Genomic DNA, 20,318 nt, shown 5'->3' on the forward strand with positions numbered 1-20,318 from the left:
AATCATGTCGTTTTGAGAATGTGTCTTTATGAGAATCTGTCCTTATGATAACAAAGGAACAGCTAAATAAACCAACTTATGTTCTCCTCCGAGAGACCTTTCTATTCCATTGTCACCAGGTGAAATTGCAGTCAAGGGCTAATTTGCATCCGAATTAAAAAAAAATAGATTGTATTTTAGGCTACAAAATCCCATAAAATCGATTCAATGGATTCAATACTTTTAAGATACGTTTTTCAAACAAACAGAGACGAACATATTTCATAATACTTTATGTTTTGTAGTGATAATAATAACATACTTTAATACTAAAACTTGCGAGACTTGATCACTCTCTACTGTAGATGAGATTTGTCAGCACTTCAAACACTCGGCTAGTTCCGAGAGTCTTAATCACTTCAGCCCAGTTCCCGCAGGCTGCTGGCACTTGGCTGACTGTTGTTGAGTGTTGTTTGGAGACTATTATTGGAATTGAATTTAGTACTTCATGCAAATCCATTCGTTATTCACTAAATCACGATCTGCCTGGCGCTGTGCTAGCGCTGTGGTCTTGCACCTAGGTGGGAGATTATAAGTTCGATTCCCGGTGGGGCCAATTTTAAAATGTGTAGATTTTAAATTGGCTCTGCTCTGGTCTGGTAGAAAATGTGTTAGGGTAGTTATCACGTTACCGGCTAAGCTGTGATGTCAAGCGATTTAGCGTTCCAGTATCATGCTGCATAGAAACATTCAATTTAAACTAGATATGGACCATTTTGCAGGTGACGTGTGAAAATTAAAGGCAGGTAATCTTATACGATGGTACAGAACCCTTCGTGTCTGTATCCGCTTCGCGTTTGACGGGTTTTTAGTGGTCTTTAACGGCAACCTTGCTTTATTCGCGTGATGTGCACACTGGGCCTAAATTAAGGTATCTTAACGCAACCTCACCAATAGTTTTATATACCGCGCTAGCCGCTAACTTTCCACTCGGCATCTCAAAACTCTTAATTGAATTCTTCCAGTTCGGACGAACACCGAACACTCTCTAATGATTTCCTCTCAACCTATAACTAACTACTTCAAACTACTTGCAACTTTTGACAGCTTTTAATTCTCTACCAATTTACTGCGAAATTAGTTTCCAAAACAATTCATGCAAATCAAAAGAGTTTTCATCAGCGTTATTAGTTATGTTATTGGATTCTGGTGGTTAGCATGTTCAATCGTGGAAGGGGATAGAAGCTGGATTCATTTCCAAGGCCAAAAATAGATGTTTCTGATAAGAAATCCTCAGTACTAGCCCGGAGTTAGTGAAGTTTCACCCCTGTGCCTTGAAGAGCATCGTAACGTAAAGCCTTCGGCCCTGCGCCAATCTCTTTCCGGTCGTGTCGGAGTTGAAGTGGGTAGGGCACAGTTCGAAAAACTGATAGACGTTAGTGTCCCAAGAAGATGTAATGGCAAACTCGCATCGGATTATACAATGTTGGAAGATCTTCATGAGGTGGAAAGTTTAGTCGGGAGGGCATTATTATCAGGAGATGAAGCGAATAGAGGTAGTCATTTCATATTTCACTCGTTCGAGCAGAAAAAAGTGGGCGGGATTCCACTAGTTTTGTTCCCGGCCCAACAAAGGCAGGCAGTTGGCGTAGACAGCAGAGGCAGCGGCACAAAGCTCATTAGCTATCTCATTTCCTGTCAGCGTCGCCGCGCCGCGCCGCGCGCCGTCCGCGGACCGGCACTCTCCGCCGCCGCGTTAAAACAATGCGTTCTTGTGTTCCCATTGGCCTAAATAAAAATGTGAATGCTAAAAGTAAAAGGAAATGGGACAGGCTGAGACAAAGCGCGGGAAAATGACGTGGTTATGATAAAGTATTGTTTGAAATACACTCTCTGATTACTCTCAGACATCGAGATGTTAACAAAGGGACGTACAATGAAAATAAATAAAAAGAAAAACAAGAATTAAATTCAATTATCTTTATTGCGAATACTTACTTTAATTACTTTAAATAATTTCATTTAAAATACATATCGAAAATTGCAGAACCGGCAAAATGTGACTTCGTGGTAAAGACGTCTACTGGTATTCAGGAGAAATCTGCAATTTTTTGAAGTTATGTGCGGTTTAAGCAATCAAGTAACATCACTTGTTTAAACGGCAAAGGAAAATGTAGGAAACCTGCATGTCTAAGAATTCTCCGCCATAATGTCAAAGGCGTGTGAACTCCGCTAATCCAGCGAGACCTGAACCCAACTCACTCCAAGAAAAGACCTGTGCTCAGTAGTGGACCGGCGATAGGTTAATTAGCATGATGATACGCCACAAGAATTTATAATCTACTCTCCAGCCGCACTTTAAAGCCGTGTACATGTTTCAACATGAGCTCGAAGGTGACCCGCAGCGGCGCGTGCCGGCTGCAGCGGTCGGTGGTGGCCGGCGCGGGCGCCACGCGGCAGCGGCGCGTCAGCTCCGCCAGGGACAGCTTCAGCGAGGCCAAGGACAGTCTCATACCTATGGATAGAAATGTTTTGCTATTTGACGAGCAATCATAGGGTTTATCAATTATCAATATCCATGGGAGGCAAGGCCAGACCATTATTTACGCCATTATCATCATTTATGATCAACCCAATGCAGCCAGCATTAGACACGGGCCTCCTCTCAGAATGAGAACGGTTTAAAAAAAATCAAGATAAAAATTGATAGCTAGGTTTTCGGTCAAAGATAAAGAAACAGGTGTCAAGATTTTTGGTGCGACAGAAGTCCCTTCCTCACCGATTTTCAAAAAATCCACTCGAGCGAAGCTGGGGCTGGTCCGCTTGTAATATATAAGTGCCTAATACACCTACGAATGGGTATCGTCATCATCTCGGTAATCTCCTCTTTTTGGAAGTTGGTTGAATGTACTACTTTTTAAATTTTACCGGTGCAGCTTCGTGGTCCGTGGCCGAACGGCATGAAGGCCGCGAGCTGGTCGGGCGTGGCGCTGAGGAAGCGCTCCGGCTTGAACTCGTCCGCGTCCGCGCCCCAGCAGCCAGGGTTGCGGTGCACGCCCCAGAAGTTCAGCAGCACCTCACAGCCCTCGGGCAGGATTATCCCTGAAGCTGTGGCCAAATAGCATTACTTTGAGTATAGGAGTAATTTTATATTTGTACATGAATCCATTTATTTGCTTGCATTGTCATACTTGTAATTTACAATCACCTGCTAACATGATATTTTTTATGAATGGAAAGTGATGATGTGGCCTAAGATGGAACTTACTTAGAAGATGCCTAATTGTATTGTTTTATCTGTGCAATTATTTTCAATTACCAAGAAACAGTCATGTTCGCCTACTTCTTCATTTTATCATTTAGTTATACAAATCACAAAAACAAATTTTAAAAAAACTTGATTCGAACGCGTATTTCACGGATACTCACGTAATTGTACATGTTTTGTGCATCTTCTCAGCACCACCGGCACCGGCGGGTACAGGCGCAGAGACTCCTTCACTACAGCATCCAGATACTTGAGTCTCGGCACATCTTCTATTGTAATTGATCTTTCAGCACTTCCCAAAATATCCTGAACTCTGAAATCAGACAGATAAGTTGTTGGTAGATTTACTTAACTGTTTCTTGTTAAAATTTAAATTAAAAACCGCATCATCGAAACCAAGGAATATAAAATATGACGACTGTGAATCTACTCAAAGTAATTAATGTGTCAACTTATATCTGCCAATAAACACATTTGCAGTTTGCACTCTCTAATTTTTCAGTTCTTTACTTAATTCTTTATAGCTCGAAGGGACGGCAACCTGACACAATCGGAGATAGATTAGGCGTAGGATCAAAGTAGGGAGGTGAAACTGGCACTGCTAAGTTCCAGGCTGATACTGAGGATTTCTTTACAAAACCTCCATCTTTTGCCCAGTGGGAATTGTTGGTGCATCATGATCCGCATAGCCGGATAAGATACTTGGCCAACGTGGCAATTATTATATATGTATATAATTATCAAATGTAAGGAACCTATTATTTGATATATCATCATTTGAGCACCTGTCTGGCACTAGGTAAGCGCCAAGAGTAATCCAGCCATTCAGGTCAGTTAATTTTGTGATATGTGGATATGATCCTACCGTAATACTATCTACAGTGATAGCCTCGTCATTAAGCCTAGTCGGGGACTTTGGGATTATCCCGCGCACGAACTTGTAAATTTTAGAAGTTTTTGCGTTTCAAGCAATTACCTAAATATCAAGAAAACATCGAGAAGGATCCTGTATGTCTGAGAGTTCTGTATATTCTGTATATTTCCAGCCCACTTCCAGGGTTGAGATAATGAATACCAGTACTAACTCTTTGTAAACTCTGTCTTGTACTCCGGGGTGGTTGGCCAGCAGGACAGTGGTGAAGCAGGCCGCGGTGGCGGTGGTGTCGGTGGCGCCGAGGATGCTCATGAGCAGCTCTTCGCGCAGCTCGGTGTTGGTGTAGCCGTCTTCACCACCAGAAAACTCCATCAACAGATCCAAAAATGATTTGTATTGATCACCATTGGTACTTGCTACATTTGCTGAAAGGTTAAACAACATTTGTTTAAATGTTATAAATAAAGCTTGTCTGTCTGTTCGTTGCTTATGCGTTGAGGCCACGATCACCAGATTGAGCAAAAACTTTGTACAGTTTGTTCTTGGGACTGTGGAAAAGTTTCTGTTCAATACAATAGGTGGCTCGCGAGTAACACGGCCATGCATGCTGGATATTAACATTGCACAAAATAAGTGGTTTCTTTTCTTTGAGTATCCACCCTTATCTTAACGTGACATTCATCGAATTCATGTCACAATGTGATTGCTATAGACTGGTGTTCGTCCTGTTTTCTAATAAACCATTTTCTCAAAAATATTGCAAAAAATGTATACCTAAGACTGGCAAAAAAATAAAGTAATGAGACTCACTATTTTCATGTTCCATATTCTTTCTAAGCTGTTCTTTGGACTCCATCTTCTTTTTAATGATTAACTAAAAAAACGTTAATTTTATTTATCTCTAGAAATCGTTCCTAGAAATACATGAAAGCCCCTGTATTAGGTACCAAACTCGTGATAACAATGCATTGATATATTTATTGATAATAATATAAATATAAATAATTTGCGTAAGATTTTGGTAGTGTAACTTTCAGCTACGAGTAAAACTACAATCAGTGTCAGTGAATTGGACAAAAGAGCGATTATACTACTTCTGATTAAGTATAGCATTATACTTATCTAGTATCAGTTTAGTATAATAGTAGCAGAGAGGTTTTCGTGATGAACAGGTATCATAGGTACTTAACGCATAATTGACATGTACCTACTTAAGATAGGTAGGTATTTTAGTAGTTATTATAGTTATAGTTTACGTAGTTTTGTCAAGACGATTTGAACTTGCTAGAGCCAGTTCTGTACATCGATTTTACTTACGTTTGCTTATTTTACTTTACTTTTAGTTTAATTTTACTTCAAATTTCTTTTTTAATTTTCACTTGTTAACCTATTTTTGATGTGAAATAGTTTAAAGAATCCAAATCGAATATTCACGCTCTCAATGAAATCCCACATGACTCGTCTGCGCCGCTCCTGCCTGGCGCCCGCGGGCAGCAGCTCGTACACCGCGCTGCTGAACAGCCAGGGCTGGCAGATCCGCACTGCACACTCTTCAAAATATTGTTGAAACGCCACCGCGAATGGGTGGCTTGGGTGCCTCTGGGCGTTCAGGTTTTCTCCAAAACCCATATCTAAAATGCACGTCAACTTTAGTTAATTCAGGGCCGATTTTTCAATCGTTACAATAACTTTTATTTGAGGAATTTACAGTTTTCGTATAGGAAATCTGTCAAAACGTCAAATTTATTGCTCAGATCAAAGTTATTCGACGATTGAAAAATCAGCTCTAAAACATTTATTCATGACTCAATTTCACTCTTGAGTCACTGCAGCCAATCTCAACTTAGACTTTGTTATAGTGCACAAGTGTGTGTGTACAGTGGCACTCTCCTCACTCTCAGTTCTGTAGGTCGGCAATCCGACACGTACCTACAGAGAGAGATCGCCACAAAACTAACGCTTTTAGAGCCAAGCGAAACCCGAGGGCGTAAGTCGCAAATCGTATCGCAAACTTTCCAAATTCGGTATTACCTGTGGTATTACAGAGAATTTCTTAAATTCGAAACTAGGATCTCAGGATCATCGATATATACCTACTCAGGATCCAAACTTATTAGCCTAAGATTCCTATACAAATGGCTCTGCTTTCCTATTTAGATAAAACTTAGAGCCCCCGCAGACTTACAATTGCAAGTTGGGCAACTAAATCGCAGAGTACACAAATAAGCACAGTGACTTATGACATCCCGCACATCTTATCCAACTAAATTGTTCAACTAAATAATTGGACATCGATTGTATCAGAATCGAAATTCCCTTCCGATTACGCACAATTAAAAAGTTGCCCAACTATTTGCCGACAGCTTATTAGCACGGGGACCCTATACAAGCTCGCAGACTATCCAACTTAGTTGGTCAGTCGCACGGCAAGATGCAAGAGGACGTTACGCGCGCGCGTGATTTTCCCGCGCCCGAACTATCGACGACGGGCACGACAACGGTCACCCGATCAATCATTGCAAACGATAAAGTAGAACAGCTTATAGATGAGGTGCAAAAAAGACCAGCGCTGTACAAAAAAGACTTAAAACAAGCTTATCAAAATAAGGAATACTCATTCTGTAGTACGAAAATTTATCTGGATAACATCTCAGTTTAGAATGCAAGATAATGATGTTGCCCATGTTCTAATCTATCACTTAATACAGGATGAACCCAAAAAGTTCTCTTTTATTTTCATCTTATTTTTATTAATATGGGAATGAGAGCTTTTATTCAACATTTTCAGGCACACGTCACCGCGCTAGCAACACTGTCACCGACTAAATCAATTTAGTCTGCGTTAGTCTGCGTCTAACAACCGATACAATATAGTTGGCCGATTAAATTGTGAAAGTTCGCGATTTCGTTGTTCGATAGTCGCTCAACTTGAAATTGTAGGTCTGCGGTGGCTCTTACTGCTAATCTATTTCTTTCAGTGGTTTTGGTGAACAAATAAATAAATGGACTAACTTTTACATTAATGCTACTTAATCATTTTATAAATAAAAAAAGAAATTCATACCAAAAGCAGAATCCATAGAATAGGAGCTAAAATATTTCCACATAGAAACTTCTCCTTTCCCCGCAACATCTGCGAGCTGCTCCATCATGATGTTGTTGTTCCGTTCGAACACTTTCACATAGTTATCGTAATATTTAGAACTGAATATTGGATTAAGAATTTTTCGCCGAAGTCGCCATATTTTCTCTGAAAATACAAGGCAGTGTTTCCAGGTTACAGTCGTGTTGCAGCAGTAGACATTATTGTGGCCGTTACACTGTGAGGTTCAAATCTTCATATTTTAAACTTAACCGAACTAAAATTAGTCGAATCTTGGAAGGAGACTAAATAAAAACATTCGAAGCACCCAAACACACACAAGAAATAACCTTACTACAAGCTTATAGCTTACCTTCTCCAAAGACCGATCCATTTCCAAGAAGGTGACGCATGAAGAATGTGATGGGCCACTTGTCGAAACACGTCCTCAGCACAGCACTCGCTGCCAGCGGCTCTGATACAGCTGGGAAAATTATTTATTAAGTATAGGTACCTACTTATAAATTAATAATCGTCCGGAAGAAAGAATTAACCTAAGCGATGTCACGATGAACGATGTCACGATGTGAGTACGTTCGTTTTTTTTATAAGCTACTCACAGACACACAAGCAGTGCGCAAACCAGAAGCTGACCATGCCGTGCTTGCTGGCGTGCGCCTGCCGACCCAGCTCGTCGAACAGCTGCATGCGGTCTGCAAACATTACATAAGATAATTATTCAATTACTAGCTGATGTCCGCGACTTCGTCCGCGTGGATTTAGGTTTGTCGAAATCTCGTGGGAACTCTTAAAAAGTAGTCTATATGCTAATCCAGGATATTATCTATCTCCATTCCCAGCCAAATGCGTTCAGTAGTTTTTGCGTGAAAGAATAACAAACATACACACAAACTTTCGCGTTTATAATTAATATAGGGTGATAGTACGCGGCAGGTTGACATGGCAACCGGAGTGCGGACGCCCCGCACACCCGCACAGCCCCCGCGCTAACCCACTGCGGATGTGCGGGGCGTCATCTCATACCCCGATTGCCATCTCAACCTGTCACGTATTAGTCACATTAGCTCAACGCAAATCTAAAGTACCGATAGGAGAGTCACAAAGTACGAAAAGACAATGACGTTGGGGTCCCTTGATGCGGGGATGGCGACCTCGCATCGAAAAGCGCAGTTCGATGACATCAAACCACATCTAACGAGTTGCTGGAACCCGCTAGATGGGCAGCGCAAGCCCACGGGTGCGGAAGTTCCTACAGGAGGCCTATGTCCACTGTCCAGCCGTGGCATCTATCGGTTGATGGCGACTGAGTCAGGTTTTATAGATAACTAATGGCGATCTTAACTCTTTATTAAAGTAGCATTATCTCTTCTCTTCTTTGTAAAGTATTATTTAAAAACAAAGTTGTAATCCGTGTATTACGCTTACTTATTTAATTAATTTTAAATTTCTTAGGTATAGGGTAATACGATTCTACGAATGAATTCTTCTATGAATTTTATTCAAATATAAACAAGGGTTTAAATTTAAAGGGTTCAAAGTTAAACAAAATTAGATGATTGAAAAGTCGGTAAGTACGTATATTATGTTACCTTCATGAGTGCCAATAAACTTGTAAGCGTGCCCAACTACCGGTATGTAGAAAAAGTTCACTTTTAACAGTTCGTGTAAATCTACTAATTTCTTCGGCCTTATTTTCACCATAACAACCACTAAAAGCACCAGAACAAAAAGTAAAGCCTCGAACAGCATCGCGCCAGATTGATAACAAAACACCTATTAGGTACAAAACTGCCACTGATCCCAATATCAAATCTTATAACGGTTTCCTTTTCTTGTTCAAGTCAGTATGCAAATTCAAGTAGGTAAATAAACGGCGCGGAGGGGGAATAGCCCAGTGGTAAAGATTCAGGAGGTCGGAGGTTCGATTTCAGACACGCATCACTAACTTTTGGCATTTTGTGCGTTTTAAGCAATTGAAATATATCACTTGCTTTAACGGTGAAAAAAAAACGTGAGGAAACCTGCATGCCTGAGAGTTCTCCTTAATGTTTTTAAAGGTAGGTATGTGAAAGCCAATCCGCACTGGGCTAGCGTGGTAGACTGGAGCCGAAACCACAGGTTTTTTTACTTATCTTCATCAACATTAAAACCTAGCTTATTATTGATCACGCGCTAGTCAGCTTTTTATTAGGGTTTTCTACCTAAAGGGTAAAAACCATCGAAGTATAAAAACGGAGTCTTTTTAATGTCACTCTGTCTGTCTGTCTGTTCGCGTGTCACAGATCTCTATCGACTCTATCTAACTCGAAGACAAAACGAGTACAAACCCGCAATTTTGGTAAGTATTTGGTGTAGAATGTTGATCCAAAAATGAATAAGTATTGAATTAAAAATTAAATTAAATTATATTTTTTTCAGGGGGGCTCATATACATATACATGAAAAGGGAACCGGGAAAAATGTTTTTCATACCATAGCATGTGGGCTCATTGAGTAGAAAATATACAGTCCAACTGAGAACCTCCTCCTTATTTTTTTTAAAGAAAATAAAGAAATGGGGCCCGTCAAAGTGATCAGTTTTAGACCATTTTAAAAACTAAATTAGTTAGGAATATGAACCTCAAAAGAGCCAAGTCCGACTCGCACTTGGCTCGTTTTATTATAGTAAGTAAGTAAGTATCGACATTTGAATATTATGAATGCGGAGCGAGAGGAGTCAACGATCTCGCGGGACTCGTTCACCTGGCTCGAGGTGACGCGACGATAGCTCCGAAGTGATTCGCGGTTAAATATTCATCGACATTCATTATCAAGTACATTACATTACAGACAAGATTACCTACATACTCATTAGTTTGCAATGCTATATAGTGGGGCCATAATGATTTATCGCAAACCAAAAAAAGATTTTAGCAGTCTATGTATGTATGCCATATTTTACCGTAGCGACTAGACTTCTGAGCTGATTGTGATGAATGAGCTGTTAATCGATTCATTATCATGATCCGGGTGACATAGGCTACATTTAAATGAACAAAATCAAATATGGCTGTAGCGGTTGCCATATTCGCAAGAAGATGTCGCTTCTAAATTCAATCAATCAACAACGCTCGAAACACGAACCCCAGCCTGGTAACTCACGACCTACGCCTAGATGGCAGCACGGGTAGCTTAATTGGAATACAAGGAGAAACACGCAACTTTCAATCGCATTAACAGAGCGTTTACCAAATTGCACTATATATAGAAGAGTCAACGCATAACCGTCGGCCCAGCCGGTGCTACCGAGCACAACACCGCTCGGTTGGGAAATTTCCCTATTGGTACGGTCGAGCACACAGACACACAGCTCCCGTACATGGCTGATGATGTATCCAAAAAAGTCTACTTTTTAACCCGGAAAGTCATAGAATTCCTTCGGGATTTTGTGAAACTTAATCAACAAAGACGCGGGCATCAGCTATTAGGTAAATGATAAGCTTGTTTTAGGCTACTGGCTAGGACTGGGATATCACCAGGACCATCTTCAACTAAGAAAAAATGAGTGAAGAGAGAGATAATACTTAATCTGCATTTTACATAGGCCTACTTAATATATTGTACAGAAGCAGTTGGTACGTTTAACATTAGATATGTGAAAACTCTAATATTAGAAAAGTATACGAAAAAGTTTGTAATATTCCTACTATCCACTCTCCACCTGTGTGTAAATCTTTGTTCTCGGCACGTCGTGTGGAAATCAGTAGCGAGCTCTATACAACCGCAATTAGAAGCTCGCTGAAATAACAGATGGTATTTATTTTATCCCGGCGTCTACTCGAGCGGTGGCGTTGTTATTACGCCTGAAGACATACATACATACCTACCGACTCAACATGTACATTGTACAGTTAGACTCTTAGTATTATTTGGATTTCTGTGGTTAGACTGCCTTACCGTCAGCGATGTGTACCTACTATGCATAACGACTAACGAGGGATGAGTCTAAGGATCGCTTTATTTTTATTATAGCTCACAATCATCTCACAATCTAAATCGTCCCAGCTTTACTCAGATGAAATTTTTAGATTCATTTTTAAAGTAGTTGAAGTATGTAAGTATTGGCCAATATAACAGGTCTTTTATCTAAACTCATACAAATAATACATAAAATATAACTATAAAAACTTGGTCTTTTATCTGATTACATACAATGATAAAGTACAATACACGATACTGAAGTAGAATGAGCAAAAGGTCTTTACGTTTAACAATCTGTCGGCCACAACTTCATACCTCCGTCGCTTTTCTCTCTGTAGCTTTCTCAACACTTTTACTTTAACACTAGCTGATGCCCGCAGCTTCGCCCGCGTGGATTGGTCAGATCCCCTGCAGCATCAGGATTGAGGAGTTGGACTCCAAATTTTTTATGAAACAATGTCGCAAAGTTCCTCTATCAATTAAAAAAGAAATTACGCAAATCGGTTCAGAAATCTCGGAGATTTCGGTGTACATAGGTAGAAAAACACAACTCCCTTTTTGAAAGTCGGTTAAAAAAGTAGCCTATGTTACTTCCTGGTCAATTCTCTACTTGTCTGTGAAAATCCCGTCAAAATCGGTTCAGCCGTTCCCAAGATTAGCCTTTTCAAACAGACAGACAGACAGACAAAAATTTTAAAAACGTGTGATTCAGTTATAGTATCGTTCAAATAACCATATGACCTTAATGTGCGGTAGTTATTTCGAAATTACAGACAGACACTCTAATTTTATTTATTAGTATAGATAACTATATTTTTTAGGAAAAAGTTACACCAGAGGCACGACACAAAGACACGCACGACTAAAAGTTTGTTGCATTTTGTTTTGCAACACAAAACAACAAAGTGTACGATGCGTCTTATATCGACTTGATAAAAATTATTCACGCCTCACCAGTACGTTCTTTTTCTTTGTCTTTAGGAAAAAGGATTATTGGCTAAGGGGTTTACAATAATAGTATTGAAATATAAATGTTATTTAGTATGGAATGGAATTATTTTGAGTCACGGTCGCGGTACGGAACACAGAACACTGTCTTGTGCCATGCTGCTTGTTACTTGCTTGAAACATTGCATGAAGCATGATGACTAAATATAGCGCACGTTTCGTCTACAGCTGACATAATATAATTATTATATAAACATACATAATATATTAGGTTTTTAAAATCCCGTAGAAACTCTTTGATATTTCGTGATAAATTTGCCTATGTTGCTCAAGTCCTTATCTATATCCATTTTAAAAATCACGCCAATCCGTTGCTCCGTTTTGGCATGATTAAAGAACTAATCAATAAACCAACAAATGAACACACCGCATTTATTTTGGGTAGTTAACAGTTTAAGTTAGTTTAGTTGAAACGAAAGGTCGCTCGCGTGACCTAAGCGTGTATTTTCGCTCATTTCCAGAGACCGCTTATTTAAATAGAAATAACTTAAAGTTTCCTTTGACGCCAGCCCATAGAGCGTCGAGCGACAGAATAGACGAGCTCCGCGCCCGTGCCAGGTCTATTCTAATTATTTTAATGTGCTTTCCAAAGTGGGGCACCGTCGCCACGCAGGGCACAATGGCGCGCGTAGTTAAAACGAGAGTTTTAATAACTACCGTCGAAAGGATAAAATGTTACGTTAAGAGATTACAGTTGATAACGTACTTTTATTTCTTTTTGTGCAAATAACTTTGTTTTAATTCGGTTTTTTTAAATTTCGTTTCGGAAATTGCAAAATGCGTTAGCAAGTTAAAAAAAGGGAGAGTTGATTTGAAAATAAGTAATGTATTTATTTAGGCTTAGTAGTATATATGGTATTTAACTGGTGATAGCCAGCCACATGTGATAATTCGGGCGATCAGGACATTGGGCCAGGCACCTCTAACTTTTTGGAGTTATGTGTTTTTTAAGCAATCAATATCGCTTGCTTTGACGGTGAAGGTAAACATCGTGGGAAAACCTGCATTTCTCGTTTTGCATAATGTTGTGTTAACAACTACCTCAAGATGCTGCCTTATATCATGAGTCATAGACATCTAGACCTATATCAGATTAATTATTATTATTTATAAATAATTGGCGGGAATGGATTATAAATCACATTTAGTTATTAACTATTTAGATCAATACATATTGTGTCGTATTTTACATTTAGCTGATATAATTGTTACGTTAATTGTCTATTACATCACCATGGTTTTACCTCTGTGGTAATTTGTCAAATAGCTTTCCGAAAACTAGTACCTACCTACCTTAAAAATATATCTGTCAAACTGATATAAATAGCGAAGGTATCGAAAAAGACGGGTATTGAGAAATAATAATTGTAAGCGAAAACTATTCTCAAAAATACAGTGAAGTGAAATTGGAAAGTGTCTATTATTCAAACCTGTCCCTATACTTCTGCAACAGTCAGAAGTGGGATCACAAGAAGAGAAGAGAGCAGAACATTGAAGAACATGAAAAGAATTTTTTTTTTTTCTTCTCTTCTGAAGACACCACGCCACTCTTAGAAAATAACATCATGGGCCTATATCGACGCAAACTCATCTTCAAGATGCGACCCGAGGACTGTCCTGTGTATTATAATATCAGGGGACTTGAAGTTGAAATACCTACGAGCAAAAATTACGGTCTACCAAGAAGCCCTACTTACTTTATTAAGGGTACCTACTTATCATCATCGAAAACTTATAGAAGCAAAATTACGGTCTACCAATACCAGAAGCCTTACTTACTTTATTAAGGGTACCTACTTATCATCATCGAAAACTTATAGAAGCAAAATTACGGTCTACCAATACCAGAAGCCCTACTTACTTTATTAAGGGTACCTACTTATCATCATCGAAAAATTATAGAAGAATCTACTACTTCGGCGCAGGCTTCAAGATGAAGAGAAGGGGAATAAAACTTTACTACGTCTTCGCCACGCGGGGACAAGAAGCGCAGCTGTAATCTACTGACGGGCTAGCCACCACTCGCCGCACCGTGCTAGCCGCCACTCGCCGCACCATGCCAGCCACCACTCGCCGCACCGTGCCAACCGCCACTCGCCTCGCCGTGCCAGCTGCCACTCGCCGCGCCGTGCCAGCTGCCACTCGTCGCACCGTGCCAGCTACCACTTGCCGCACCGTGCCAGCCGCCACTCGTCCTCCTGTGTCGCCATAGCAACAAAGTCGAGCATACCCGCACCCGGTGAGTCGTTTTAGGTATATTCACTCTAACCATCAATTTTCTGAGCATATGCAAATGCCTCTCAAAATAATAACATTAGTGCAGATAGAATATTTGCCTGCCCACATTGATACTGGAAGTTAATTTTTCAAATGATTTGATAATACCATAAGTATCTAAAGTTTTCATCATAGAGGAGGTTTTGGGTGCGCATACATACAATCACTTAGCAGATTATGTAAAAAAATGTGCATGCGTGTGTTATAACAGAAAAAATAAGTATCTACTTAATTGTGATCTCTGCGATGTAGGCCAATTCACTTAGCAACAGATCGTATGGCATTGAATGAGTGAAATATCTATTTTGTCAAACTACCTTCGTTAGATAAATTAATAATTTTAGGTATATCATCAAATCATTTTTTTTTTGTGAGATTATTATTTACAAATTAAATAACCTGTATACGCGTTATTAAGTAGGTACTCCAAACACCGCTAATCCTGTGGAATGAATTGAATCACAAAAATTCTGACAACCGCCTCTACCGCCATAGCTCAGTGTGCTGATTAATAAAGTATATACAAATACAAAATACAAAAATATTTATTTCGTTAAAATAATTTTACAGAGAACACATAGAAATTAGGTCCAACCCAGTAAGTGCCTAGATTTGCTACTAGTACTTGTGGCAGACGGCCCCGCTCTTCCATAACATCTTTTACAATTGAAATAAATGTGTAGTTTCTAATAGTAAGTAATATTCTAACTTGTGACAAAATAATTTAAGCTATTTCATTTCTGGAGGTCTTAACCGCATTGAAATATGTAGGTATACAACTTATGAACGTAGGTGATGAAGCAGACTCTCTACTAGTCCAAAAATTAAAGGCTCATGTCTAAATGTAATTACTCTGATTTGTTAGGATAAACAGCAACTAGCGATGGCTATCAGTTCACCATGGTACTTTAAAATGTGAGGATAATATGTTAATAATTTAATCCTTAGCTAACTTTAGTGACTGTGTGACCTATTCATGCTAACGGGTGAATGACTCCCCAAATATCTATATAAATAAGTCTGTGTGAATTATGCAAATTAAAGACTGTATGACAAACCCAATGGAAGTAAGAAAAACAGCAATACTTCCAGCCAAATAATCTTAATGTACATAATTAAATTTATAAAATTAATTATAATAGAGATTACTAGATGATACCTAACCAGAAAGACCAGAAAATAGAGCCACATTAACCTATATCGGAAACTTAATTTTTGATAGTGCCAGTATGTACTGAACTTATTTTTAGATAAATGTATACTTACCTACTATTTTCATAGTTAAAAACAAATCATTTATACAATTGGGAACACTTTGATCGTCAATTGAATTTATAAGATAATGATGTAATGGTGACAATTAATTGCATAAATTCAAAATTAAGCGAGGATTCCAAAGGCGCCTAGGCTAGGCCTGAGTAGAGCCTACAACAAACTGAGCTACTAGTTTTATTTTATTTGTTTTTGACAAATCATATATACTAAAAATGGGTACTTATATAAAAGAGACTATTGTACCAAACTACGTTAACTATTGGCTGGTATAGTACATGGAATTCAATAATAGGATTATGTACCTAAAGGTCAGAAGTTTATAAGTAACAGTATGATAGGTTTATTTTATTTTACGAATTATAGGAAGACAATTTGTTCGAATGCTGAAAGACTGTATCAATCATTATTACAATCTCAATCGCTGTGATTGGTATTCTTATCTCAAAAATGCATTGACATAGCCGGAAATGAGTGAGCGTCGACCAATTAGAGGTGATTGCGATTGTGACATATGACGTTATTTTGCCGTAAACGAGCTAGGACGTCGTAACGTCCAAGCATAAAATTTAACTTATTGATTTACTTAATAAGAAACACTTAAAATATACATATTCTACATTTATTAAATACTTACGCACTATAACATACACTGATATGAATATCAATGATAAGTGTACACAACGTTTGCCATTTATTGTGACAAGTAAACTTAATATTATGGTGGGTAGTTAGCAAGAAGAACGATGTATTAATTATTATTTCACAATTACATATTAAAATTAACAAATACACAATTACTAAACTGACGACAATTAATGCAATTCATGAAAGTCTGATGCAGAAAATTAAGCTGGCAGCGCTTACTTTAAGATTCTTTATGAGATTTCTTTGTCTTTATCTTTATATGCAGAAACATTTTTTTAAGTGCTATTAATAGATTAAATAAAATACATAATACTATAAATACACAGATTATAGAATATATAACCTAGATAATATCGTATATCGATAACCTACTAAGAACAACAGTTATTAATTTTGAATCGAAAGAAAATCTTATGATATTACTAAAACAGTAAATACTGATTAACGTCAAGATAATGTCTGAATGTCTTCGCTAAAGATATTTCTGAGTATCTTCACTTAAAGAAATAAGTGACTTCCCTAACGGAACGTCTGTGTGACTTCCGTAACGAAACATCTGAGTGACTTCCCTATCTGAATGTCTGAGTGACTTCCCTAACGGAACGTCTGTGTGACTTCCGTAACGAAACATCTGAGTGACTTCCCTATCTGAATGTCTGAGTGACTTCCCTAACGGAACGTCTGTGTGACTTCCGTAACGAAACATCTGAGTGACTTCCCTATCTGAATGTCTGAGTGACTTCCCTAACGGAACGTCTGTGTGACTTCCGTAACGAAACATCTGAGTGACTTCCCTATCTGAATGTCTGAGTGACTTCCCTAACGGAACGTCTGTGTGACTTCTGTAGCGAAACATCTGAGCGACTTTCGTAACGAAAAGTCTGAGTGACTTCCGTAACGAAATCCTCTTCCTCTTAAAAAAATATGTCAACATCGAGAGTGAAGATTGATAAAATACAACAATAGATAATGTAGTAAAAGAGGCTAGTAGACTCAAGAGTCAAGACTACTTTACTTTATTTTCACTACCGTTGATAAGCATTACAGTAAATAACTTCCTCTTCTTGTTAGCCCTTATTTATCCATTGTTAGACATAAGTAGGTCTCCTCACGTACACGCCATTCTTCTGAAGGTTGGGTGAGCTTCCTTCAAGTTTTCCCCGCAAGCTTGGTGATGTCGTCGGACCAACAGTATGGTTGTCTTGAGTAAATATAGTATGTTTCAAAAATACAAAAGTCATGAATAAAATAAAATATTTTTTTAAACTTATGTCTAAAGCTCTATATGCCCTAATTAATGACTAATTAACTTTTGACATGGATGGCCCATTAATGGAGTAATAGTGTGTTATAAAATAAGAAATTCCTTTTGTTTGCATTCTGGTATCTAATATAATAAACTGAGACATGATAATATTTGCCAACTATCTCCAACCTCGGTAAATTTATAAATTCTCAAATAGTGCGGATAAGTGCTAAAAGACATTATTTCATTTTCGAAATTGTTCTCCTAGATGCCTTGTTTTGTATCAACCCTATTTCTGTTTCTTGTGGAAATAAGATTTGTTCCCTTGTACTTATGCTTTATTTTGTTCCTTACATAGAAATTCACCTTCTGAGTAAAAAAATGCATTTCAAGTACAATGTCTGTACCTACTTTGTGGCATACCCCTAGAATATGTCTGTGAGATCTTCCTATGAATAGTCCGTATGAAATCACAAAGAAGACTGCATGACCTATGCAACGAATCTGAATGAGCTACTTATTCGACGCACTCTGTCACCTACGCAAATAATCTGGGATACCTGCACAAATGGTCTATAAGACCTACATAATGAGCCTGTGTGACCCAAGCAACGAGTCTGTGTGACCTGTGGAACGAGTCTGAGTGACCTACGCCACGAGTCTATTTACTTATCTAGTCTATTTACTACTTATATATACCCATTATAATATCTGTGTGACCTTTCAATGATAAAAATTTATGCTGCATGATTTATTCAAAATGGGAAAAATATAGGTATATGTGCTACGTATGTACAACATAATTTGAAAGTACCAAAAATAAACTCTGCTAAAACAAAACCCTCTGCCGACCTGTTAATATCTAGCTATAATTATAAAAATATCAAGTAATTGAAAATTACATATACATTAGAGAAAAATGAGTATGAAATTCAATAAACGTTTAGTACGGATTAAAAGAAAATGGGCTAGAAATGAAATTTCGTATAAATATGGACACTGTTTTGCTTTCCAGGTTTATAGGTGTCATCCCCGTGGCAAATTCATCTTTATAATGGAGAACGCTAAAGCATCGAAAGTCAGTTACTTACCTAGTTACTAACATGATAATTATGTTAGCGATCCCGAAAGATACCACCGAAACCTGCAAGATGTTACAATTTGATACCTAACTTTTCCCGTGCACCACAATAAGCAACTAATAAGTGCTGAGCCAATCATAATTCTAAACCAATTTTAACTTCTTAGTAAAATTGTGTCATGAGTCATGACGTCAGTTTTATAGAACTTATCTTGATAGTCATTTAAGTACCTACAATTTTGGATAGTAGGAAGCTACAACGAAATCTGTTACTTAAATTTCGTCAATGTTAATCACATACCCACTGGTAATCAAAAGTTACTTTTATTTAATACCTAAATCTTATAGCAAATCATTAAAAAAAAGAAGAAAATCAATAACAATTTTAATGTGAAGTAGGTAATAACTAAAATGAATCTATTGAATATTATATCATATGTACATATTTCTAATTTAAATTATGAATGTCTACTTGATCATGGTTGACTAAGTGTGACACTATTATTATTTAGCCATTTAATGTTGATCACTTGGTGGCGAAACAGATTGACCAAGCGTTTTTTAGGTAACCTCTTAAGTGCATATTACTGTTCGGTGTTTTTCTTTTGCCAGGTGGTCAATGATGCGAAAGCCGGGATGTTATCTGCGGGCCGTGGGGCACGGCCTTTCCAGGATGGCCGAGTGTTAACAACTACCTCAAGATGCTGCCTTATATCATGAGTCATAGACATCTAGACCTATATCAGATTAATTATTATTATTTATAAATAATTGGCGGGAATGGATTATAAATCACATTTAGTTATTAACTATTTAGATCAATACATATTGTGTCGTATTTTACATTTAGCTGATATAATTGTTACGTTAATTGTCTATTACATCACCATGGTTTTACCTCTGTGGTAATTTGTCAAATAGCTTTCCGAAAACTAGTACCTACCTACCTTAAAAATATATCTGTCAAACTGATATAAATAGCGAAGGTATCGAAAAAGACGGGTATTGAGAAATAATAATTGTAAGCGAAAACTATTCTCAAAAATACAGTGAAGTGAAATTGGAAAGTGTCTATTATTCAAACCTGTCCCTATACTTCTGCAACAGTTGTCAATGTGTGAAGTCTGCCAAGCCGCATTTGGACATCGTGGTGGGCAACGGCCTAAACCCTTCTCATCATTCTAATAGAAATGGGTTTGTATGATGACGATGTTGATGTTACTAAAGTTGTTGCGGGTTTCCTGTCTAGACGTCACGTCAGTAGGTACTTAGATACATTTTAGGTCTTAATGAAAATTGCCATAATAAAAATTACCGAAGTAAGTATCTAGTGTAATCCTGTACGCGACCGAATTCGGAATATTAACCCAGCCTGTACTTACCATTAGGAATAATAATAAGATGAAACAGTGGGTTTAAATAAAAAGAGCAAATCAGTATAATCGCCCAAATTTATTATATCACTTCACTAAACACACTAATACAAATCACTCATTGCTTTATTACTATTGTTACTTTGTTACTATTTATATAATTTACACTTGTTTACACAAATGGACATAGTTTCAGCTTACAATGCGTACGATAGAACAATAATCATAA

The 20,318-nt window shown here is 38.0% G+C and overlaps 1 protein-coding gene across 1 annotated transcript; it reads right to left on the reverse strand.

Annotated features, from left to right (window-relative positions):
* Nucleotides 1-1,942: 1,942 nt before the first annotated feature.
* On the reverse strand, nt 1,943-8,958 carry LOC123867310 (cytochrome P450 4C1-like). Its single transcript, XM_045909297.1, has 10 exons — nt 8,814-8,958; nt 7,824-7,916; nt 7,577-7,687; nt 7,186-7,371; nt 5,556-5,752; nt 4,932-4,995; nt 4,333-4,546; nt 3,409-3,560; nt 2,908-3,087; nt 1,943-2,494 (listed from the first exon to the last, which is right to left on the reverse strand). The coding sequence occupies exons 1-10, from the start codon at nt 8,923-8,925 to the stop codon at nt 2,313-2,315; spliced, it is 1,491 nt and encodes a 496-aa protein (XP_045765253.1). The 5' UTR covers nt 8,926-8,958; the 3' UTR covers nt 1,943-2,312.
* Between the last annotated feature and the right edge of the window lie 11,360 nt (nt 8,959-20,318).

The sequence above is a fragment of the Maniola jurtina genome, chromosome 8, assembly GCF_905333055.1.
Source record: "Maniola jurtina chromosome 8, ilManJurt1.1, whole genome shotgun sequence".
In the NCBI taxonomy this organism is placed as follows: Eukaryota; Metazoa; Arthropoda; class Insecta; order Lepidoptera; family Nymphalidae; genus Maniola; species Maniola jurtina.

Bases quoted from the DNA above. Each gene is read 5' to 3' on its own strand.
- LOC123867310 (XM_045909297.1), bottom strand. From the start codon at position 8,925: ATGGTGAAAATAAGGCCGAAGAAATTAGTAGATTTACACGAACTGTTA. The intron at 7,372-7,576 runs GTAAGCTATAAG...TTGTATTTTCAG, and splicing joins TGGATCGGTCTTTGGAGAAG to AGAAAATATGGCGACTTCGG. The intron at 4,547-4,931 runs GTGAGTCTCATT...TTAACCTTTCAG, and splicing joins GAATATGGAACATGAAAATA to CAAATGTAGCAAGTACCAAT.